The sequence below is a fragment of the Anolis carolinensis genome, unplaced genomic scaffold, assembly GCF_035594765.1.
Source record: "Anolis carolinensis isolate JA03-04 unplaced genomic scaffold, rAnoCar3.1.pri scaffold_12, whole genome shotgun sequence".
Lineage (NCBI taxonomy): Eukaryota > Metazoa > Chordata > Lepidosauria > Squamata > Dactyloidae > Anolis > Anolis carolinensis.
Window position 1 is genome coordinate 12845645 of NW_026943823.1, and position 23468 is coordinate 12869112.

At 43.3% G+C, this 23468-nt stretch overlaps 2 protein-coding genes across 3 annotated transcripts in view; one reads left to right on the plus strand and one right to left on the minus strand.

Annotated features, from left to right (window-relative positions):
- vsig1 (V-set and immunoglobulin domain containing 1) overlaps positions 1 to 23468 on the plus strand; it is a 110117-nt gene that overhangs the window by 31041 nt on the left and 55608 nt on the right. The window lies entirely within an intron of this gene.
- gab3 (GRB2 associated binding protein 3) overlaps positions 1 to 23468 on the minus strand; it is an 84558-nt gene that overhangs the window by 22878 nt on the left and 38212 nt on the right. The window contains exon 2 of the mRNA XM_062964031.1: positions 2169 to 2472. Coding sequence (XP_062820101.1) covers positions 2169 to 2472 — 304 coding nt within the window. The remainder of the gene's footprint in view (positions 1 to 2168; positions 2473 to 23468) is intronic.

Consider the following 23468-nt stretch of genomic DNA (forward strand, 5'->3'; position numbering starts at 1 on the left):
AGAGGATAAACTGGGACTGTATTTGCAAAATTGGGAATGTTGTAAGATATGCTACATCATAATGTATGCTCTCATCCACCACTGTATGCCTGGATTGCTACTTATGGAGGTATTTCCCCCTGGATATATATTATGACTCAGCTATGGCCATATTAGCCATTCCAGCAAATCATCTGCTCAATCAAGGGAAACATGGAGGTAAATGAATCTGACATTTGGACATGTCTTTGGAGTCGAGAAGCAAATTAGAGTAGGACCAGTACGATTCAATTATAATGTTGGAACACAGGCATTAGATTCATTTTCTTTCTGAAGGACACAGAACCCTTTCTCGTAACCAGTTGAAGGGTTTGCTGGATGATTCATTCCCAGACATTCTTTAAATGCACTGCAAAAGCAGACAGCACATTAAGCTCGTATTTCCCCTGCTTTAAAACCATATTTCCCTTCGAAGTTTAGTTGCCTCTCCAAAATATTAGGAAACCCTGAAACATGTTTGTTGCAAAAACATGGAGATAGAAATATTTAATTCATTTTTTCCTGAAATTTCAAGTTGTTTAATAGAACAAAGAGGAAAAGATGATAGCCCTTCCGCCCAAAGATAAATGCTATTAGTCCTTCTTCAGATACTTTTAGGAGTCCAAAGTGAACTGTTTGGGAATGCCCAGTTGGACAGAGACATTTCTGGGATATATTTCATTTCATTGGTCACTGACACTTCTCTAAGAACTTTTGAAGTCATTTAGGTGTGGCTCTATAGTAACTTCCAGTGGAGCTCATTCATTTCAATGGAGTCTGTTATCCTTTTTTTGTTTTCTCTATAAGTTTAGGAATGTAGCCTTCATGGATATAAATGTGACACTGAAGTAGCCATACTAATCTTAAGAACAGTAATCACAAAAATACACAAATACTGTTTGTGTTATTATTTCCCATCCTTTAAGTGAGCCAGCTTTCTTTTTTTCTTAAAACAAAATAATAAGGGAGTTGCTGTGAGTTTTCCGGGCTGTATGGCCACGTTCCAGAAGCATTCTCTCCTGAAGCATTCTTGCCTGGTTTCCAACAGACCGCACAACCTCTAAGGATGCCTGCCATAGATGTGCGTGAAACGTCACGGGAGAATGCTTCTGGAACATAGCCATACAGCCTGGAAAAATAGGTGATTCCAGCCAAGAAAGCCTTCGACAACACAAAATAATAGTAGCTGTGTGGCCCTTCTTGGTATCCACATATTTCTGAACGAACAGACATTTTCCAGTTGAAGCTGACCAAGCGACATATTAACCAGAAACAAATTCAGAATAGAGTAATCTTTCCACATTTGCTGGGCACAGACCCTGAGAAAGTGAAATATATAGTATATACAGTAGAGTCTCACTTATCCAACACTCGCTTATCCAACGTTATGGATTATCCAACGCATTTTTGTAGTCAATGTTTTCAATATATCATGATATTTTGGTGCTAAATTCATAAATACAGTAATTACTACTTAGCATTACTGTGTATTGAACTACTTTTTCTGTCAAATTTGTTGTATAACATGATGTTTTGGTCCTTAATTTGTAAAACCATAACTTAATTTAATGTTTAATAGGCTTTTCCCCAATCTCTCCTTATTATCCAATGTATTCGCTTATCCAATGTTCTGCTGGCCCGTTTACGTTGGATAAGCGAGACTCTACTGTATTTTTTTCTGAGAGAACACTCTTTAGTAATATCTCTATGGTCAGCTTATGCAGGTCAATTTTTGCAGATCTTCAGATCTGCAAAAACGAAATAAAGATTCGTACTCTCTATGAATCTTTAGGTCCTCCACTACAACCCTGGTTAGCTTGCAAATGTGGAGGGACAACTGTACAATTTTCTTCCCCAATGCATACTTATGATAAAGTTGAAACCACAAATTAGGCACAGTAAGAGATTAACAACTTCACACAACTCTATAGTTGCCTTCCACCACATTAAAGGACTCAGAGAACATTTCTCTAGGAATCTCTAGGTCCTCCATCATGGCTCTGATTAACCTTCAGCAGAAGTTGACTGTTGCATTGTACTGGAAGACCTAAAGAGTCGTAGAAATAACATTTTAATCAAATAGGTGAACGACCATATCCACAAATATGGAAGGCCAACATAGTCTGCTCCTTCTCTTCCTTCCTTCCTACCTGTACCATCTTCCAAATGTCCGAAGTTGCAGATTTGGGTGATGTGGTGGACCCATGCTTGCATCTCCTCCTCAGACTTGGCCACCAGATAGAAGGTGCGGTACGCCGTCTTCACAACAAAGACGAAATTGTTCTGGAACTCCTTCTTGATGAAATTCAGTCCCGAGTGCTTCACCACCTCGCACTCGTTCAGGTCGATCACCCGGATGGGCTTCTTGGAATGGCTGTTCCGGTAGTACTCCAGCACATCGGGGTTGCCGCTCATGCGGCCTTGGCGCAACACGAACCAACGCTTCCGCCAAGCCTGTGGAAAGAAGAGCAACGGAGAAGGCATCACTGATGGGGAACAAAAGGAAGGGAACTTATACCAGATGCAGGACATCTGGTGTCAAATTTGGGGTTACTTTCCACCACATCCATGGAAAGGTTATGGGCCCAGGAGACAATAAGTATATGGTTATGGGTCCAGGATACCAATGGTCAACTTTCAGCAGAAGATATCCATGGAACCACACCATAGGACCTAAAGACTCTTTCAGTCTAAAGGAGAACATTTTAATTAATGGTTTTCATGGCAGCCCTGTACACCAACCCCTATAAAAGTGGATGACCTATGTACAGACTTTCTGTATATATTTCAGACTTCAGTGTTAATGTCAAAAATACATAGCATGATTTCACATAGGATTTGTGCTACATTAGAACAGTCAAGATAAATATCACTTAAATAAAATGAACATTAAATATTAAATAACCAAAAAATATAATAAGGTGTAAACAGTAAACTAATTTGGGAATCCGCTATTGCAACACATCCAATGAAATGATATAAAACCAGTATAAACAAGGATTAGGACTAACTGTGTTCCAGTCTCCTCAAAGCAGCTCAGATAGGTGCTTTCTTTAGCCAGCTGTGAAGAGCTTCCCCACATTTAGTTTTGAATTCCTGGAAATGATTCTGTAATTGCTCTGGCGCTCTGATGCACATTTGCCGAGCCATTTGCTTTTAGTGGCCTCAGAGCAGCCTTTTGAGGCACCACTGAAGAGCAAGAATTGATCTGCATTAATTGGTATCCATCCTCCACAAAATAAAGCACAAAGCAAAACAGAAACACCAATCATAAAATCATGATTCTATGATCTGTATCTCTGTTTTGGCTGGATGATCTTGTGATCGGGTCTCTGCATTTGAACAGATGGTCCTGGTCAAATGCTTGGAGTGCAATCTGACCACTCGCTGCTGGCTTATGGAACATTGATAGCCTTTTCCATTGGGTCCACAAATGTGAGTAGAGCAATAGGTACTGCTCTGACAGGAAGGTAATGGCACTCCATGCAGTCATGTTAGCCACATGACTTTGGAGGTGTCTATGAACCATGCTGGCTCTTCAGCTTAGAAAAGGAGATGAGCACCAACCCCCAGTGTCGGACATGACTACACTTAATGTCAGGGGAAAACAACAACAACAACAACAACAGCAGCAGCAGCAACAACAACCACTTTGACCTAAGGGGATCCCATAAAGGAAAGACTTCCAAGTGTCCTGTTCAGGTTTTGCAAACTCAAAGCTTCCTTGATTGAATCTATCCATTGGTGGTGCAGTGGGCTAAAGCCTTGTGCCGGCAGGACTGCTGACTTGAAGTTTGGGTTGCTGACCTGAAGGATCCCAGTTTGAATCCAACCCGAGAGCATGGTTGAACTCCCTCTATTAGCTCCAGCTCCATGCGAGGACATGAGAGAAGCCTCCCACAAGGATGGTAAAAACATTAAAACATCCGTGTGTCCCCTGGGAAACATCCTTGCAATTCTCTCACACCAGAAGCGACTTGCAGTTTCTCAAGTCGCTCCTGACATGAAAAAAAAATCTATCCATCTGGAATGAATGAATGAATGATCCCTTGTTGTTGACCAACAAACTGGTTCAGACTTTTCCTACTTCCATCTCCCTTGGTCAAGCACTATCGTGTTTTATAGTGAGCATCTCATGTCCAAGGGACAACAGCCTTGGTTTAGTCATCTTGGCTACTAGTGAGAGTTCGAAGCTCAATTTGGTCTAAGACCCATTCATTTTCCTTGTTCTCTTTCCATGGCATCCATAGTACTTTCTCCAGCACATTCTACATTTTCTTCTCGTAGGGTTTCTTCACCATCCAGCTTTCAAAACCATACATAGAAATATTACTGTAAAGATCTTGTTATGACTAAGGTTCTTTCAGGCAGGGAGAAATCTTTTTATCCCACCACTGCCACCAATTTGTAACGATCTAATTACGACTGACACCAATTTGTAAAGGACTATGAACGACTAACACCAATTTGGAAAGATGCAACTACCAAAGACTCAGGGAGGAGACCTTTTACTTTAAAGGGTTGCGTAACTTGGTTTAGAATATATGCAACAGAGGCTTAGATGTTAGAAGAACAATAACAAGTTTATTCAGGCACAGAGCTTAGTGGTTACAATGTTGTGTGTCTCACTTAGAGGTATTCTTATTAACAGTTACAATACTAGAATGAGATGAATCAATTCCCTAAAGTATCACTCCTTTTACTTAAAGTAGTTAAAACTTCTTCCTCTGCCACTTTTAAACTGTTACTTCAATGGATCTCCGTGAGTCCAGCTGGATTAGTTCCCACAGTCTGAAACTTGGACTATCCAGTGACTTCAAACCACAGTCACCCCTGTGATATACTATCACAGATTCTCTGTTCCTTACTAGGACACAGACTACATTAAATAAGTCACCAAACTTATTTAAAACCGACTCAAAATGAACAATCGAGTCTACTTGATCCCATCAACCTGAAATCAATCTTCCCTATGCATCATCAGAGCACAGACTGACTCTCTTTTTTAAACTCTGCACTTCTTCAACTAAACGGCAGTTGGCTCCGCCTACTTCTCCATGGCAACCAGCCTCTGAGTGCTAGATGCAATAACTGTAATACTTACCCTTTTAAAACATAAACACACAATTAAACATAACATCTGTAAGCCAAAATTCATACTTCATTGCAATTACGGACAAGGATATCCCTGGGACCAGATTTGGACCCCCCCCCCCCCCCAAATGGTCCCAAGCATTTGGATAAGAGATGCTCAATTCGTATAAGGTTTCGTTTTCTATTTTAAAAAAAGAAAATCAGGAAAATAAGACCCACTCTGTTGTTCCACCAAGAACTTTCATGACTTTGGAGCAGGAAATGGAGGAAACAGCTGCCCGCCTTTCCTGCAATGGGGCACTCTAGGTACTGCAGGAAATGCCACGGCTGCCTCCCCGCTTCCTGAAAGGCCAAAAGGGAAGCCGAGGTTAGAACAACAGAGTGGGTGTCCACACTGTAGAATTAATACAGTCTGACACTGCTCTAATGGCTGTGTCTCAATGCTATGGGATCCTGGGAGTAGTAGTTTTGCAATGCCTTTAGTCTTCTCTGGCCAAAAGTGCCAGTGTCTCACAAAGCTACCAATACTATGATTCCATGGCACTGAGCCATGACAACTCAACTGGTGTCAAACTGCATTCATTCCACACTGTAGATGTACCCAAATTATTCCTGGCTCTTGAATTGTCCAGACCCTTGCTGTCAATTTAAAGGTAGAACATATTGCTGAAAGAGTAACAAAACAAAACAACGAACAACGCAACATTCCAAGCAAATACTATCACAACATTCCAGGCAAACGATAACACAAGGAGTTGTTTTGTTGCTTGGAATAAGGACAACAATTTGCATTTTTGGCTCATAATTAAGGGTGCATCTGCACCACTTGAACTGCCATGGCTCAATGCTATGGAATCCTGGGAGTTGCAGGACTCATTGGCAGGGACAACTATAACTCCCAGGATTCCATGGCAGTTGAAGTGATGCCAAATGGCATTAATTCTACAGTTTAGATGCACTCAAAATGGTTTGAGCATTGGACTATGATTTTGGAGACCAGAGTTCAAATCCCTACTCAGTTATGGAAACCTATTGGGTGCCTTTGGCCAAGTCCCACTTTCTCAGATTAACTGCTTTGAACTGGATTATATGTTGGTGTAGGCTCACACAATCCAGTTCAATGGATCCGCAGTGGTGTAATGGGTTAAACCTTGTGCTGGCTGAACTGCTGACCTGCAGGTTGGAGGTTTGAATCTGCGAGACGGGGTGAGCTCCTGTCTGTCAGCCCCAGCTTCCCATGTGGGGACATGGAAAGGCCTCCCAGCAGGATGGTAACACACCTGGGCATCCACTGGGTAACGTCTCTGTAGATGGCCAATTCTCTCACACCAGAAGCGGTTTGCAATATGTTCTCAAGTCGCTTCGGACACGATAAAAATAATCCAGTTCAATGCAGTCAGTCTCCATTCTGAAACTGCATTATATGGCAGTGTAGATCCAGCCTAAGTTTTGTAGATAGCCTTCAGTTACAAGATGAAGCTGGAAACTCTCCAGTTTTTTGGAGAATCAGAATGAACACACAGGTAAAAGGTAAAGGTATTCCCCTGACATTAAGTCCAGTCAGTGTCCGACTCTGGGGGTTTGTGCTCATGCCCATTTCTAAGCCGAAGAGCCGGTGTTGTCCATAGACATCTCCAAGGTCATGTGGCCACTGGCATGACTGCATGGAGCACCGTTACCTTCCCACCTATTGATCTACTCACATTTGCATGATTTCGAACTGCTAGGTTGGCAGAAGCTGAGGCTAACTGTATGTGCTCATTCCGCTCCCGGATTCGAACCTGCGACCTTTCGATCTGCAAGTTCAGCAGCTCAGCACTTTAACACGCTACGCCACTGGAGGCACAACCATAACAGTACAATAAACCGAACTCTCTGAAATGTGTATAACCATCTCTCTTTAACCCTTTTTAGTATTGAATCTGGACCTCCAGCATGTTCCAAGAACTGGGAATTTATTTTTATGATACAGAAACTATCCAATTACTCCAGCATTAAAATATCATTGGGGGAGGGGGACATCCATTGTTTGCTAAAAGCCCTGAACTGAATCTAATTTAAGATGGTTGTGTAATGAATTATAGGAAAGCATACAAAGGCTACATTTCACTTAAGCACTGGAAGAACAAATAGCCACATCCATGGAATAAAAGGCAGAGAGAATAAAGTTGGAGGCAAACGTCATCCTTGTTTCCCAAAAAGCTACATTCCCATCCATCGCCGAGCCCTGAGCGCATGCCCCGATCTATAGCATCGATGCATATTTATGTCTCCAGGAACAGCTGCAAGGCAGTGAGTCATTGCTGCAATTTAATAAACTTGCAAATTTGCTGTCAGGCTAATGGATTGCTTGGGGCCTGTCGGAGTCAAATGGATTTGAAAGCGGCAGGGCTTTTGTGGGAGGAGAAGGCAGAGAAAGCAGCCTTGCAAACGTATACGCAGCGGACCTTGCAAAAGTATGCGCAGGGATATAAACACACATGGTATCTAATGGGTTGGGCTCAACTGACTGCAGCCGGCTTTGGCCCTCCGTATCCACAGATCCTGTATCCATGGCTTGGAAATAGGTTTCCAAAAGAAAACTGTGATTATGCCATTGTATATCAGAGGTGTCATTTTACTACGACTTTGGCTGGATCTATATTGCCATATGGAACCCCCGATGGCGCAGCGGATTAAACTGCTGAGCTGCTGAACTTGCTGACCGAAAGGTCGACAGTTTGAATCCGGGAGCGGAGTGAGCGCCCACTGTTAGCCCCAGCTTCTGCCAACCTAGCAGTTCAAAAACATGCAAATGTGAGTAGATCAATAGGCACCGCTCCGGCGGGAAGGTAACGGTGCTCCATGCAGTCATGCCGGCCACATGACCTTGGAGGTGTCTACAGACAATGCCGGCTCTTAGGCTTAGAAATGGAGATGAGCACCAACCTCCAGAGTCGGTCACGACTGGACTTAATGTCAGGCGAAAACCTTTACCTTTATCTTTACCTTTACCTACGTTGCCATATAGCACAGTTTCAACTGTAATCATATGAGTCTACAACTCCGGTTTCCAACGACTTTTAAAAGTCATTGGTTTATTACGCTAACAGCTTTCATGGAAATACTCCAAAGTCCTTCCACTCCCCCACCACTTTTGTGCAAAAACAAAACAGCCCACAATCTCTAATCCCCTTTCTTGCAGTTTATGTGTGACTATAAACACAGATGTCGGCTGCATTTATACAAAGAGTCTGGAAAGCACTGCAGGTGGTTAGGCTACATCACATCACTCCACAGCTAGCATTGGGGTGCATCTACACTGTAGAATGAATGCACGTTGACACCACTTGAACTGCCTTAGCTCAATGCTATAGTAGGAAAGGAATTGTAGTTTGGTGAGGCACAGGACTCTTGGGCAGAGAAGGAGAAACTAAAGTTTCCGTGATTCTATAGCATTAGGCCATGGCACTTAAGCTGGTGTCAAATTGTGTTAATTTTGCATAGTATAACTTGTCGAAGGCTTTCATGGCCGGAATCACTGGGTGGTTGTGAGTTTTCTGAGCTAACTGGCCATGTTCCAGAAGCATTATCTCCTGACGTTTCACCCACAATCTATGGCAGGCATCCTCAAAGGTTGTGAAGACATTCCACAGATATATAAACCCCACTTGCCTAGTCTCCAACAGACCTCACAAGTGGGTTGTTTTGAGTTTTTCGGGCTGTCTGGCCATGTTCCAGAAGCATTATCTCCTGACATTTCGCTCACAAACTATGGCAGGCATCCTCAGAGGTAGAAACTAAGTAAGTGAGGGTTATATATCTGTAGAATGTCCATGGTGGGAGAAAGAACTCGTATCTGCTTGAAGTACATGTGAATGTTCAGTTTGCCACCTTGATTAGCATTTTAATGGCCTCACAACCTCTGAGGATGCCTGCCATAGATGTGGGTCAAACATCAGGAGAGAATGCTTCTGGAACATGGCCAGACAACCCAGAAAACTCACAGCAACCCATGGTATAGTATAACTGTTTGAGCATTGGAACATGATTCTGAAGACCAGGGTTTGATTCCTCAGTCAACCATGGAAAGCCAGTGAGTGTCCATGAGCAAGTCACATTCTCTCAGTCGCAAAGGAAGGCCATGTCCAACCCCTTCTGAAGAAATCTTGCCAAGAAAACCCCATGATTAGATCATCTTAGGGTCGCTAGAAGTCGGAAATGGCTTGAAGGCATGTAACAAAACAGTTTGAAAGCTCTGCACTGGGTTTCACTCCATGCTCACATTTGCTTGTTACATGCCATTTAAAGAGAAGGCGGTTCTGCTGTCATGTGCCTTTATTCCAGCCACAACCTACAATGACCCTTCTCTGGGCTTTCCTTGACAAGATTCCTTCAAAGGAGGTTTGCCATTGCTTTCCCTTAAGTCTGAGAGATGGGGCTTAACTGCTACCATATAACGAAGTATCATAGTGTAGTTGTACAGCACTGAATTGCATCATATGGCAATGTAGATGGGACCTTGGATTCCCCCAGGCAACAAGCAGCCAGGCTTTGAAGCTGCAAAGCTATTCAATGCTAATCAAGCTGGCCAACTGCAACAGTCACACTTGACTCCAACAGACAAGAGTTCTTTCTCCCACCCAGAAATATATACACTCCACTTGCCTAGTTTCCAACAGACCTCCCTCATAACCTCTGAGGATGCCTGCCATAGATGTGGGTGAAACGTCAGGAGAGAATGCTTCTGGAACATGGCCATACAGCCTGGAAAACTCACAGCAAGACAGGGACCTAAGTTGTCCCGCACGATTCTATGGTCAACTCCCACTAGTCAACTTTATGCAGATTCAATCAAAACGTTCTCTATAAAGACAAATATACACTGTAGAATAAATGCAGGTTGGCACCACTTAAAATGCCACAGCTCAGTGCAATGGAATCCTGAGAGATGTAGTTTCACAAGGCTTTTGGCCTTCTGTGCCCAAGAGGGCTGGTGCCTCACCAAACTACAACTCCCAGGATTCAATAGCATTGAGCTACAGCAGTTCAAGTGTTGTCAAACTGCACTCATTCCACAGTGTAGATGCACTCTTGGGAGTCCTGAAACCACTTTGCCTTATTGATCCCTTCCCAAAGTAAAGGACTCCCTTGCCCTTATTATTCTGCTGTTTCACCTTCTCGGCTAAACTGGCCGATGAGGAAAGCTGTTTACAGCCGTGGAGCCCATCTTTTAACTGCCTCCTCTCACATGACTCTGAAGCACGGAACAAAAGGAACATAAACAGGAAATTGGGCAAAGGGATCCCTCTGGCCCCCGCCCCGTTCTTAAAAAACCAAAAAACAGCAGCTGGGTCATTTTTATCTCAACCAAATCCATCGTCTTCCAACCAGCAAGGCAACTGCTTATCTTGATCTCCTTCCGATGGCTCCATATAGGCCACCCTCTGTATCTTAAGACATTCACACTCAACTGGCACTGGGTAGCTCATCTCTACCCTGTTTCCCTGAAAATAAGACATCCCCAAAAAATAAGACCTAGCAGAGGTTTTGCTGAATTGCTAAATATAAGGCCTCCCCTGAAAGTAAGACCTAGCAAAGTTTTTGTTTGGAAGCATGCCCGGCGCCCGCCAAACAAAACACCATAGCATGCAGGATTGGTAAATGTATATAATAATAATAATAATAATAATAATAATAATAATAATAATAATAATAACAACAACAATAATTTTATTTTTATACCCCGCCTCCATCTCCTTAGAGGGACTCTTACATACCAGTTGTATATGGAAATAACGGTAGTAACAAGAAATTCTTGACAGGAGTCACAGTTTGTCTGGTTTAGTTATGTTGGTTTGTGATGACAACTACAGTACAGTATAGAATCAATGTTCATTTTTTTTGTTCAATAATGATTATGAATTCTTCTTCATGGAAAAATAAGACATCCCCTGAAAATAAGACCTGAAAATAAACCAATGGCCTGTTATATAAAGCACACACAAGTAATGAGGCCACAGATATTCTGTAACTGTAAAGTAAAGGTAAAGGTATGACTGGCGTTAAGTCCAGTCATGTCTGACTCTGGGGGTTGGTGCTCATCTCCATTTCTAAGCCAAAGAGCCGGCGTTGTCCGTTGACACCTCCAAGGTCATGTGGCCAGCATGACTGCATGGAGCACCGTTACCTTCCCGCCGGAGCGGTACCTATTGATCTACTCACATTGGCATGTTTTCGAACTGCTAGGTTGGCAGAAGCTGGAGCTAATAGCAGGCGCTCACTCCACTCCTGGGATTTGAACCTGTGACCTTTCAGTCTGCAAGTTCAGCAGCTCAGTGCTTTAACACACTTCGCCACTGTAAGAGTAAGTAAATATTAGGTTAACCACACACAATGATGTTACATTGCAGTCATAATGTAATGTAATGGCACCTTGATGACTACAAAAGCATCCTCATTAGAAGCCACTTCCAAGCAATGGTTCAATGTCCTTCCATCTAACAAATCCACCTGAGTCCATACAACAAGCGAAAGTTAGATGGCATCAACCTGCTTTTATTTTACTGATCAATGAAATCATTGATATATGGTAAGCATTAAGAACACTTTTCCTCTGGGTGGATCTTTGTCTTTCCTCTCGTGGGTTGTTCTTGGTCTTGCAGCTCTTCTGATGTCTGAGGTGGAGTATCCATTGGCTTGAGGAGTCCAGTTTAGGTGGTTCAGTTCCCCTTGGAGGGGGTGGAGTTCGCAAGCCCTGGAAACAGCACCAAAAAGCCCACTATATGGTTCAGATATGTGGATGACACCTTCACCATTTGGAGCCATGGAGAAGAACTAAACCAGTTTCTGGACCACCTCAACAGCATCTACCCAAACATCCAATTCACCAAGGAAAAATAAAATGAAGGAAAATTGCCATTTCTATATGTCCTAGGTAAAGGTACTGGACTTAATGTTTTGCCGACATCAAGTTCAGTCATGTCCGACTCTGGGGGTTGGGGCTCCATTTCTAAGCTGAAGAGCCAGCATTGTCCATGGACACCTCCAAGGTCATGCAGCTGGCATGACTGCATGGAGCGCAGTTACCTTCCTGCCGGACCTATTGATCTACTCACATTGGGATGTTTTCGAACTGCTAGATTGCCAGAAGCTGGGACTAACAGCGGGAGCTCACTCCATTCCCTAGATTCGAACCGCAGACATTTCGGTCAGCAAGTTCAGCAGCTCAGCACTTTAACACACGGCACCATCGAGGGCTCCCATAGATGTCCTAGTCATCCGTAAACTAAATCAACAATTGAACCACACAGTTTATTGAAAACCTACACACACTACCTACATAAAACCACAGCCATTACCCAGGTCAAAAAGACGCATAAACAAAGCCCTTGCAGATGGTGCAAAAACAGAAACATTGAGTCATGGCAGATAAAGTAGTGCCAAGATGCACTGATTCTACAATGTAGATGCACCCAACTTCATCCATCACATCGTTTTGTTAAGCGGCATCAAATAAGACCCTTGCCCATCTGCATGAAGCTATGCAAATAGTTTGCTGCTTCTTGCAGCGGGTCGGGATCCGGCTCCATTTTTATGCCGAATCTGGGAGTTGCTCCAATTCTAGGTCCTTCCCTCCGTCGCAGACAAAACATGGGCCAAAAAGTGGGAAAGATAACACACAGAGGTCAAAACTTCAGAGCTGAGTCGGTCCCAGACGTTTTTCTTTTTGAAGTCGAATGACCAGAGGGGTTATCGCAATAACCTGAGCGGTTTGCAGAGTCCAAAACAGGGTAATGTATCATATTTTTATGAATATGAGCAAATATGCAACTCTGATTATTCCATCACAGTGAGCCATGGGATCAAACTGCAAGAATTAGACAGTATAGATTTGGCCTGGGCAAACTTGGGCCCTCCAGGTGTTTTGGACTTCAACTCCCATCATTCCTAACAGTCTCAGGCCCCTTCCTTTCCCCGCTTAAGCGGCTGAGGGGGGAAAGGAAAGGGTCTGAGGCTGTTAGGAATGATGGGAGTTGAAGTCCAAAACACCTGGAGGGCCCAAGTTTGCCCAGGCCTGATCTACACTATAAAACTCTCACTATGCCATAGCCTTGAGCCACTGCAATTAAAGTGGTACTAAACTGCATCCATTCTACAGTGCAGATGCACCATAGGCTCTATCCGTACCGGCAAGCCCAAGGGTAGAGGGGGGGAGTTGGGAGAGGCGCAAAGTTGCTTACTCCATCTTCCCTTGGTCCAGCCCTCAGTAACTGCCGAACGGTGTTGCTATTGCTGGCAAAGGCCCAGCCGGCTGTTTTTTGACCTTTTGCTCTCCTAGAGATAGAAATGGGAATTGTCTGAGGCTTGGAATAACTTCCTGCCATTGTGTGAGCGAGGGCTGGTCCAGCTCGATAGATAGCCGACACTATCTGGCTGGCTTTGGAGAGCAGAAAGGACGGGCTGCTCGCTGCGTGTGACTAATTGTAAAGACTCATTAGGCAATAAACTTATCAAAGAATAGCCCACCAATAAATGTGACACAAGGGCGGGGTGGCTGTCCTCCTTATGGTCCTCCACTTCCGTCACGCCCCAACATCCAAACCCAGCTTTTAAGGTCTTATGTGCCTTCCAGTTGGCTCTGGTTTATGCCAATTCTATTCCATACATAGCATAGAATAACAGAATCATAGAGTTGGAAGTGACCTCAAAGGCCATCTAGTCCAACCCCAGCCTGCAAGGCATGAAGACACCAACCAAACTCTCGTGACAGATGGCCATCCAGCCTCTGCGTTTTTATGGTGTCAGAAGCGACTTGAGAACATACTACAAGTCGCTTCTGGTGTGAGAGAATTGACCGTCTACAGAGACGTTGACCAGGCAATGTGTTGTCATCCTGTTGGGAGGCTTCTCTCATGTCCCCGCAAGCTAGAGCTGACAGACGGGAGCTCACCCTGTCTCGCAGATTCGAACCGGCAAAACTTCAGGTCAGCAACCCAACCTTCAGTTCAGCAGTCCTGCCGGCACAAGGGTTTAACCCACTGCACCACTGTGGCTCTGTCCTTCAAATAAGACGACTCCACCATGGACTGCCATTGTAAAATCCATATTTTTACTTTTCACTAAAGTAGGATGGCTTAGCTTTCTTGCCAAGATTTATTCAGCCCTTGTTTTTTTTGGTTTTTTTTTTTGTGAGGCTGAGAAAAAGTGACTTTCTTAAGATGAACCTGTGAAACACTTTTCTGGACTTCAAGATAAAGATCACCTAGACCCAGTCATTGTAAAATCCGTTATCTTTAACCATACCTCAAATAAATGTTAAGGAAACCTTGACAAAGACAGTTGCATTGACCCATTCACGGTCAACAGGAGTCAACCTTCCTGTTCCAAATGCAAATTTCATAGAGGAACAAATGAAAGCCAACCACACACAACGGCACAAAAGGGGAACAAACACCAGGTCGGCCAGTGCTGGGATGCTTGCTTTGTGTTCCATCGCTTCCACTTATTTATTTTTAGCCACAGATGTATTTTGCATATCCAACCTTGCTGGGCAGGTTCTTTCTAAAGAGTAAATTATAACAACAAGGTAGAAGGCAATGAAGAAAACCAAAGGGCCATGTGGAAGGGTTTGCTAAAGGCACCAGAGATCCCTTCAAGCAAAAAAGCTCAAACTTGCATGTTTGGCCACCAAAAAGAATAGTGGTGGCTAATGAAAGAAAAAGTAACCCCTTGGAAGACATCTTCCAATGGTCTCAATTTGTTTTTTGCTTACTTCTGCATGGCTTAGCTGACTCAGTTGTTTCATTTCATGTGTATATGTTTGTGAGATAGGAACAAAAGGTTTGTTGTTAGAAAAACTCATTGAACCGCTCTCTTTTTTATGGTGTCCCAATGATTCCATGTTATTCCTGCTTCAGATTCCCAATTTTATCTTGAAGAAGCAATACTCACATCTGCTTCATGAATTGACGTGCACCTGTATTTTGACATTTGAAAATGCTCATTTTTCTAAAACAGATTGGGAGAGTGGATTGGCAATTTTGGAGGCCTAACCTAAAGGGTTGCCAAGGGACAAAGATGGCACCCTCCTGCTTAATGTCCTTGTGACTCACAACTTGTACAATCCACAATTCGAAACCACTTCTAGGCAGTGGTTTCTTTTCAACTGAGCTTGACAAATGTCAAAAAGCCATAGAGAAATGAGTCATCACACCCAAAGAGTTAATTTGCAGCAATTTCACCAAACCAACGTCATAGTAATCTGGAGGTCTCTTTTTAGCACGGTCGGCTCTCTGAAAAACACAACACTTTGCAACTTAGTTGTTGTAGGACCCAACAACCTAAAACAAAGCCGATGCAAGCTGTAGGAAATCCAGGGTTGCTTTTCTATACCAAAATTAATGGGGGTGGCAAAATGAAAGAAAAGAAAGAGGTATTTTGAGCTTTCCAGCTCTACTGTCTTTGGATCATTAGTGGCTACTTACACTTTGCCAGCTCAGTCGTTTCAAAAGACAATTGCAAATTATTGTCACTAATCTCCCGCCTACACATCTGAATTGAAGTAACTCCGAACAACTATTTAACAGGAGAAATTGGGCAGGCTTCTCGTCTATTTGAAACACACTTCACGCTCACAGTATGATTCAGATATATTAATGCGCAAAATATCCCAAGTCAGATTATGTGTTCTGCATAGTTCAGGACAATGGTCCCTCGGTATCCAGTGGGGTGTATTTCCAGGACTACAAAACCCATGGATACTCAAATCCCATTTACCATAATGAGTTGACCTCATATATAAATCAAGGGCAGGTTTAGGGAGAAAAAATGGATTTTGTTATGGCCCATGGATAAGTCAAAAGGCAGGAAAGTGCCGGTGCCACTTCAAATTCTTCAAATATTTATTTACTTACAGTATTTATATTCCACCCTTCTCACCCCAAAGGGGACTCAGGGCAGATCACAATGCACATATACATGGCAAACATTCAATGCCATTAGACATATTATATATATAAACAACCACATATAGACAGACACAGAGGCAATTTAACGTTCCAGCTTCTAGCTTCATGAGGTATCCCTGGCCACAGGGGGAGCTACTGCTTACTGTCCACTTGTGACACTGAGTCCTTGATGGAATACTTCCTCATTCTTTCCGCACTGGAGATTGTATGGCGTCGTAATTTAATTAAATTAGCCTCCCCGCATAAGCGGTACCTAAATTCCTACTTGACAGATGCAACTGTCTTTCAGCTGCATAGGTCAACAGCAAGCTAGACTATTAAATGGTTGGGAGCTTGCTCTGACCCGGGCTGGCTTTCAACTCATGACCTCTCGGCCGGTAGTGATTTATTGCAGCTAGCTACTAACCAGCTGCACCACAGCCTGGTCCTTATACAGTATGATCCCCCATTTCTATGGAACCAACAGACACAATTTCACTTAGTTATGGCTTCATTTATTCTCTTGGGACCTCCTGTACAATGTACACCCTCCATCATTTGTCCCACTGCACATACCATATATGGTCCTGTATAAGTTAACCTCATGTACATGTCAAGGGTAGGTTTTGGTGCCAAAGCTATGGATTCTGATATGACCCATGGATAAACTGAGGATTGTTTCAAGAAGAGGGGAAAGCACCAATGCCTCCTCTGGCAGTTACTGCCATTTCATTGCACAGGCTTTCAAAAAGGCCAGAAATGATGCCACAATGGAGATAGTGTATGGGGTTACTGCTTCTTTTAGGTTCTCCTGATATGGATTAAGCTCTTGCCTTTTGTCATGCTACTCAGAGAAGGTGATAGTTCCCTTTTTGATAAGAGTTAAAGCACATTACTCACACTGACCGATGAAAAAGTTGATCCAGGTTTTGGGGCTTGATCTCTTGACTACTTACACATGCGTATATGCAATAATCCACAGTTTCCTTCTTGGGAATGTATCCCTTGTGGATATGGGAGTCATCATGTACTTCCCCTCTACATGTCCCCACTTCGTTCAGGCCAAAAGATGTGTTCTTGTATTTAAACATCCAGCTCTGGTGGTGGTTGTTTATGGGTTGAAAGAGATGTGATGATGCGTTCCCATCAATGGCATCTATTTACTGCTATCAGAGCCGCTGTGGTCGGGACGATGACTCACGTCTACGGCCACCAACTATCAAACCGTTGCTCTATCTCGCTATTTCTGGAATGGAGGGCCCCCCAACATGAAGGCCATCCTCTTGCTGCCAGAGTAACTATAGGAATGACATCAACAAACAACGGCAGGCTGATCTGGAGGTCAAGGGAAGAACAAGCTTGGAACAGCCAGTTTTTGAAAAACAGCTTGAAAATATAAATTCCTCTTTCAGCAGCGGCATGGAGGACACCAGGGAAGAGAAATCTCATCATAATTCCTAGTATAAGAAAGGCACTTCTGCCACCCAAAATATGCTATGATTATCGTCTTCATGGGACATGAGAGAAGCCTCCTACAAGGATGATAAAACATCAGAACATCCAGGCATCCCCTGGGCAACGTCCTTGCAGACAGTCAATTTTCTCACACCAGAAGCAACTTACAGTTTCTCAAGTCGCTCCTGACACACACAAAAAATCATCTTTGGTCAAAAATTCGCAAATGGGAATGCCTTTTCTTTGGTTCATCTCATCCCTGACTAAATCAAGAGCAGGGAATCGGGTATTTTGTGTATCACAATAATCTGCACAAATCATACTTTTAGGGAAAGCCAAAAAAGAAAGTGCATGGGTGGTTCTGTGCCAAGAAACAAGTTTGAATATGTCTCGTCTCCGCCAGGGAGAAGTCCTTTTGTAAAGCGAATGGACCTTCATTGCATGCTCAAGCACCTAGATCAGAGCTTTGCAAACATTTCATGTTGGTGACACACTTCTTAGATGTGCATCATTTTGCAACACAATCACACAGTTCTACTAGCAAACCGGAGGTTAAACCATCCCCTTATAAGAACTACGGACACATACATAAATTCTAATAATGACATGTATGGGGACACAACATTTCTTCTAGTTATTTGCTTATTTCACAAAAATTCAGGCATCTCTTGTTATGCTTGCAGGACACACGTACACATTTCAGCCAATACATAGTTAGGAAAACTCTGACCTAGATAGACCAATATGGTTTGCCTAGTAATACAAATAGCCGAGGTTGACAGTGATGTAGGGATGCTGGGAAGATTCCCTTGCATTTCCAGTAACAGCGAGAAGAACTGTGGTTCAGCTCAGAGAGAACCAACTCATTTTAGAAAACCATCCTTTCTTTGATGATGGTCCCTGCCTTCACTATACCACCTAAACCATGAATTTGCCAGGGTGTTATAGCTCAGCAAGTGGAAGAAGATTTTTTCTGCCATTTTAGAGGATGAGGGATTTGATGGGGTTCAAAGTGATGGGTCTATCAGTGTCAGGAGAGAACTGCAGGCAGATGAGACTGATGTTTTGGATTCCTGTGATTGTTCCCAAGCAACTGGGGAAAATGAAAGAAGTGAAGGGTCAATTTCTCTTGAGAAACAGCAAATGGGGAGTTTTCCTGAGAAGCCAGATTAGGCTTGAAAATGAAGGGAGTGAAAAATAGACTAATTAGACATTCTGAGAGAATCCATGATAAGACGAGGTGATCTCATGGCTACTTGGACAGGCTTAAATTAAGTGGGATTGGTTTCACACCTCTCAGAGGAGACAATGTTGCCATATGGGATGGCTCTCCTGTCTGTCTCTGCTCTCAAGTTCATGATTCAAGTATCCTCAAGTTTCCTATTCTGGTCCATGCCTTTCTTTTCTTGCAGCATTTACCTTGGAAAAGTTCCTGTTTTCTTGTTCATTGATTTGTTTGAAGTACCACTGTGGATTTTGGCTCTCTTGACTTTATATTGTCATTTTTGAATTATTGCTGTTTTGCATTTTCTATTCTTCTGACTCTTTTGGAAACACCTCTTTTCCCTTTTTACCTGCTTTATTCAGTAACCATTTTTAGATAGAACTACTTGGTTCTGGTGTGGTGCTGGGTGAAAAGGTGTTTTCAGTGCTAGAGTGCAACACGGAGAGTGTACCATGGCCTTCCTCTGAGGCTGAGAGGGCTTGAATCGACCTCCAGCACGATTCAGTGGCTGAACCCTGCTCTCCAGAGTCATAGTCCAACACTGAAACAATTACACCACAATGGTCCGGTTTTCTTGGCAAGGTTTATTCAGAGGTTTAGGAGAGGTGTAGCTATTGCTTGAGTATGGTTTAATGTATTATATGTTTTATGATTTTATGTTTATGTGTTTTAAATGTATTTATGTGATTGTATTTTATTGTGTACTAGCTTGGGGACCCGGCGGTTCCCAGGTCATTTGAGAATGGTATTATGTGTCTTTCAGTGTTATGTATTCTGTTTGGAGTGGGTGAACTACAATTCCCAGAATCATGGGTCAATCCTCCCCAAACCCAGCCTGTATGAAAAGTTGGCAATTTTGGGGCCTGTGTACCAAGTGTGGTCCAGATCTGTGGTTGGCTGGTCATTGCCTGGGTGCAGTACTCTCTGGATGGGGGTGAATGACTACAACTCCCAGAGTCCCGGGATAATTGCCCCAAAACATCTGTCAGTATCCACAGCAGGCAATGTTCAGTCTGTGTGCCAAGTTTGGTCCAGATCCGTCATTGGCTGGGTTCAGTGGTCTTTGGGTGCAGGTAAACTACAACTTCCAAAATAAAGGCCCATTCCCAAAAACACCTGCAGTATGTTCAGTTGGTCATGAGGATTCTCTGTGCGAAGTGTGGTCCTGGTCCATTGTCGGTGCGGGTCACTGTTTCTCTGGATGTAGGTGAACTATAACTCCCTTTTCCCCAAACTTGTCCAATATGTTCTATTGGTTATGGGGGCTCTGTGTGCCAAGTTTGTTCCTGGTATATCATCGGTGGGGTTCGGAATGCTCATTCATTGCAGGTGAACTATAAATCCCAGTAGCTACGACTTCAAAATGTGCAGGGTAATTGTCCTCCAAACCCCCCAGTATTGAAATCTGGGCATATCAGGTATGCATGGCAAGGTTGGTCCAGACCCATCATTGTTTGGGTTCATAGTGTTCTGGGTGTAGGTGAACTATAACTCCTCTAAATTTCAGTGCGGGGTGAACTACAACTTCTGCCATGTGGCGTCAATCCCCCAAACTCCTCCAGTAAATGTAGTTGCAGCTCAGTTCTGCTCTGTTTGTTATGCAGACAGATTTGAAAGAAAAGGGCAGTAGGCAGGGCCATGCAAATTCCACAGAAATTGAGAACCCTGGGGTGCCTGCCTGTGGTGGAAGAAAAAGCAAAATGTAGGATGAAATGGTCCCCAAATAAAGCATTCCTTGGGTGGTGGGCCATAGTGTTTGGGAAGGACATTGGCAGGGTTTGGCCTACATGTTCATGCTGCTCGCTGTAACCGTAATGTTGGTGCAAAGGAGTGACTTGCTGGTTTCTCCAAAGTGGGAATTGTAGCCTGTTTGTGGAGGCTGTAGGCTGTCTGTGTGAGTGGACACCTGTGCCACATACACACATACGGGTTTTCACTTTTATTATGGATTTAGATAGATTAGATTTAGATTAGATGTGAGCCATGCCGAGTCCCTTCGGGGAGATGGGGCGGGTTATAAGAATAACATTATTATTATTATTACTATTATTTACCATCGCCTTCCATCTGAAACTGAGAGAGTGTGACTTGCCCAAGTTCACTCAGCTGCTGAGCAGGGATTCAGACCCTGGTCTCATAAAGTCCTATCCTACACTGGTTGGCCCGCTCTTCCTTTCTTCCTTCCTTTCTTTCCTTTTTATTTTTCTTTCACTGTTATCTGACAGAAGGCACCGAGGGAAACGTGTCTGCTTCTCCATCGTGTTTGGCTTTCCCGAGATTAGAACTCATCTCAGAGCGATTCCAGCCGATTAGCTTGGGCCTCTCAGAAGGTTTCGTCAAACCCAAAACAACAAGGGCTTCTTGGAAATGTTAAACTCAGCTTCCATGGAAATGTTCTCCCTGCCACAATTGATAAAACGAGGCAGAGAGGGGTTGTGCATTTTCTTTTTCCTAGAAAAAGGTTGCTTTGTCAAAGGCCTCCCTTAGAAAAAGCCCTAATGTCCAAATGCATCAGAACTGCTGTCTCATCCAAGTTTGCTGTGATAATATTTCTGTTGCATCCCTTTTCCCCCTCTGTATCTTCAGCGAAAAGTATGACGCTGCAACTCAGACAGGGCAGAGGCTCCCCTGCCAAATGGAAGCAGAATGTTATGAGATTTTTAGTAAACAAATACCATAAATAATATAAAGAAGAATGAGGCCAATGCAGACCCAATTTTCCAGCAACGCAGAGCATGAAACATGGAAAACCTTCCACACCAAGCATTTTATCGTTTCTATGTGTTTGAATGATCCTAGTACTTTGCCTCCCTTTTTCCTTTGTATACCTACATTGCATTACTAAAAACTCCTATTTTCTGGAGAGGAGCAATGTTTTCATTTTGCGACTCTTGTTTGGGTGTTTGCTTATGTGTTTGTCATGTAGCCTATTCATTTAAAATAAACTGTCAGATGCAAAACTAGTTTGAAAAGCAGGTTAGAAATAAAAACAAGAGATCTTAATCACAACAGAACAATTGAAATGGAAACCATGTGCCTGGTTTTGTTCCTCCGGCTTTGAATATATCAAGAGACGGAAGCTAATATTTATTTATCTATCCAATCAGGTGCCACTTGCGAGTCCTGAATTCCAAAAACAGGGTCGTATCTTTCACCTGGGAAGGACTCAACCATTAATTTCCCATCTCACTCGCCTAACAGACAGAAAGACAACACCAAATACTTGGAACGATTTCCATCCTCTCCATCCAATTTGCTAGAAAAGGGAAAGAAATGCAAGATAGCTCAGCGATTACTCTTTGCTTGGCCGCCTTCGGAGTGTCTGGACCTCAGGATATTTCATTCCAAATGCCTCTCCCTCTCAGTGCTTTCTTGGAATAAGAACAATAAGAACAACATTTCCCTTTTATTTCCCCCAGCAGAAGGTAACCAGAATGGAGTATTCCGGAAGAAGTCATCACGGCTCAAGTCGAACTGAGAAAAGGAGCAGCTGATGCTGCAAGGAGTTGCTGTGAGTCTTTCGGGCTGTATGGCCATGTTCCAGAAGCTTTCTCTCCTGATGTTTTGCCCACATCTGTGGCAGGCATCATCACCTCTGAGGATGCCTGCCACAGATGTGGACGAAATGTCAGGAGAGAAAGCTTCTGGAACATGGCCATACAGCCCGAAAGACTCACAGCAACCCAGTGATTTCAGCCATGAAAGCCTTTGACAATATATTGATGCTGTAATGCTTTGAAGCAAGACTCACTTGTTCAGAGGTCCACATAGGAACAGAGGTCCATCTACACTGTAGAATTAATGCAGTTTGACCATGCTTTAACTGCCATGACCCAATGCTATGGAGTCCTGGGACTTCTAGTTTGATGAGGCAGCAGTATGCTTTATATATATTGTATATACAATCTTATTTTATAATAAATAAAAATGAAAATATAATAAATAATAATAATAAAAGTGAAAATGTGTGTGTGTGTGTGTGTGTGGCTGGGGTGTCCACTTACACAGACAAGCTCTCATTTCCACAAATAGCTTTAGCACCCACTACTCAGGAGATACCAATGGCCCTTCCTCCAATGACATTGCAGGTTATAGAGAGCGCTGTGAACATGTCCAAGAGCCCTGCCAATATCCTCCATAAAGTCTATACTGCCCACCACCCAAGTGAAAGCTTCCATGCGGGGTCAATTTCATCCTAGATTTTCTGTTTTCCCTCCACCACAGACATCCCAATGTTTCTGACTCTCTCCACTGGTGTAGAATTTGCATGACCCTGCCCACTGCCTCTCCCATAACCCTTTCCCTATTCTTTTCTATGCCGCACAGCAAACGGAGAACTGATCAGCAATTGAACATACTGGAGATGTCTGGTTTAGAAGGCAGAGGCTTGCAAGAGGAAGCCTGCAAGAATGGTTCATTTTGGTTTCCTCGCTGCTGAGACTTCGGAGTAAAGAACTTCTGAGAAGTTGGAGGTGGGACTTGCAATAAAGGGAAATCTGGTAGGAGATGTGCGGTCTGTTAACCGACTTTTTCTCCAAGGAAGAGGAACAACAGCTGTTCTCTGACAGTCCCTTGCGTCAAGAGTAAAAGCAAGCAAAAAGAGCCTTAGTTTTTCCTTCAATTAAAAATGGGGACAAGTGTAAGACCAAAGAGTTAGTATCATAAAACTGAAGACAAAGCCTAGCCTTTTCCATCCCTGAATTTACTGGAAGGAAGGAAGGAAGGAAGGAAGGAAGGAAGGAAGGAAG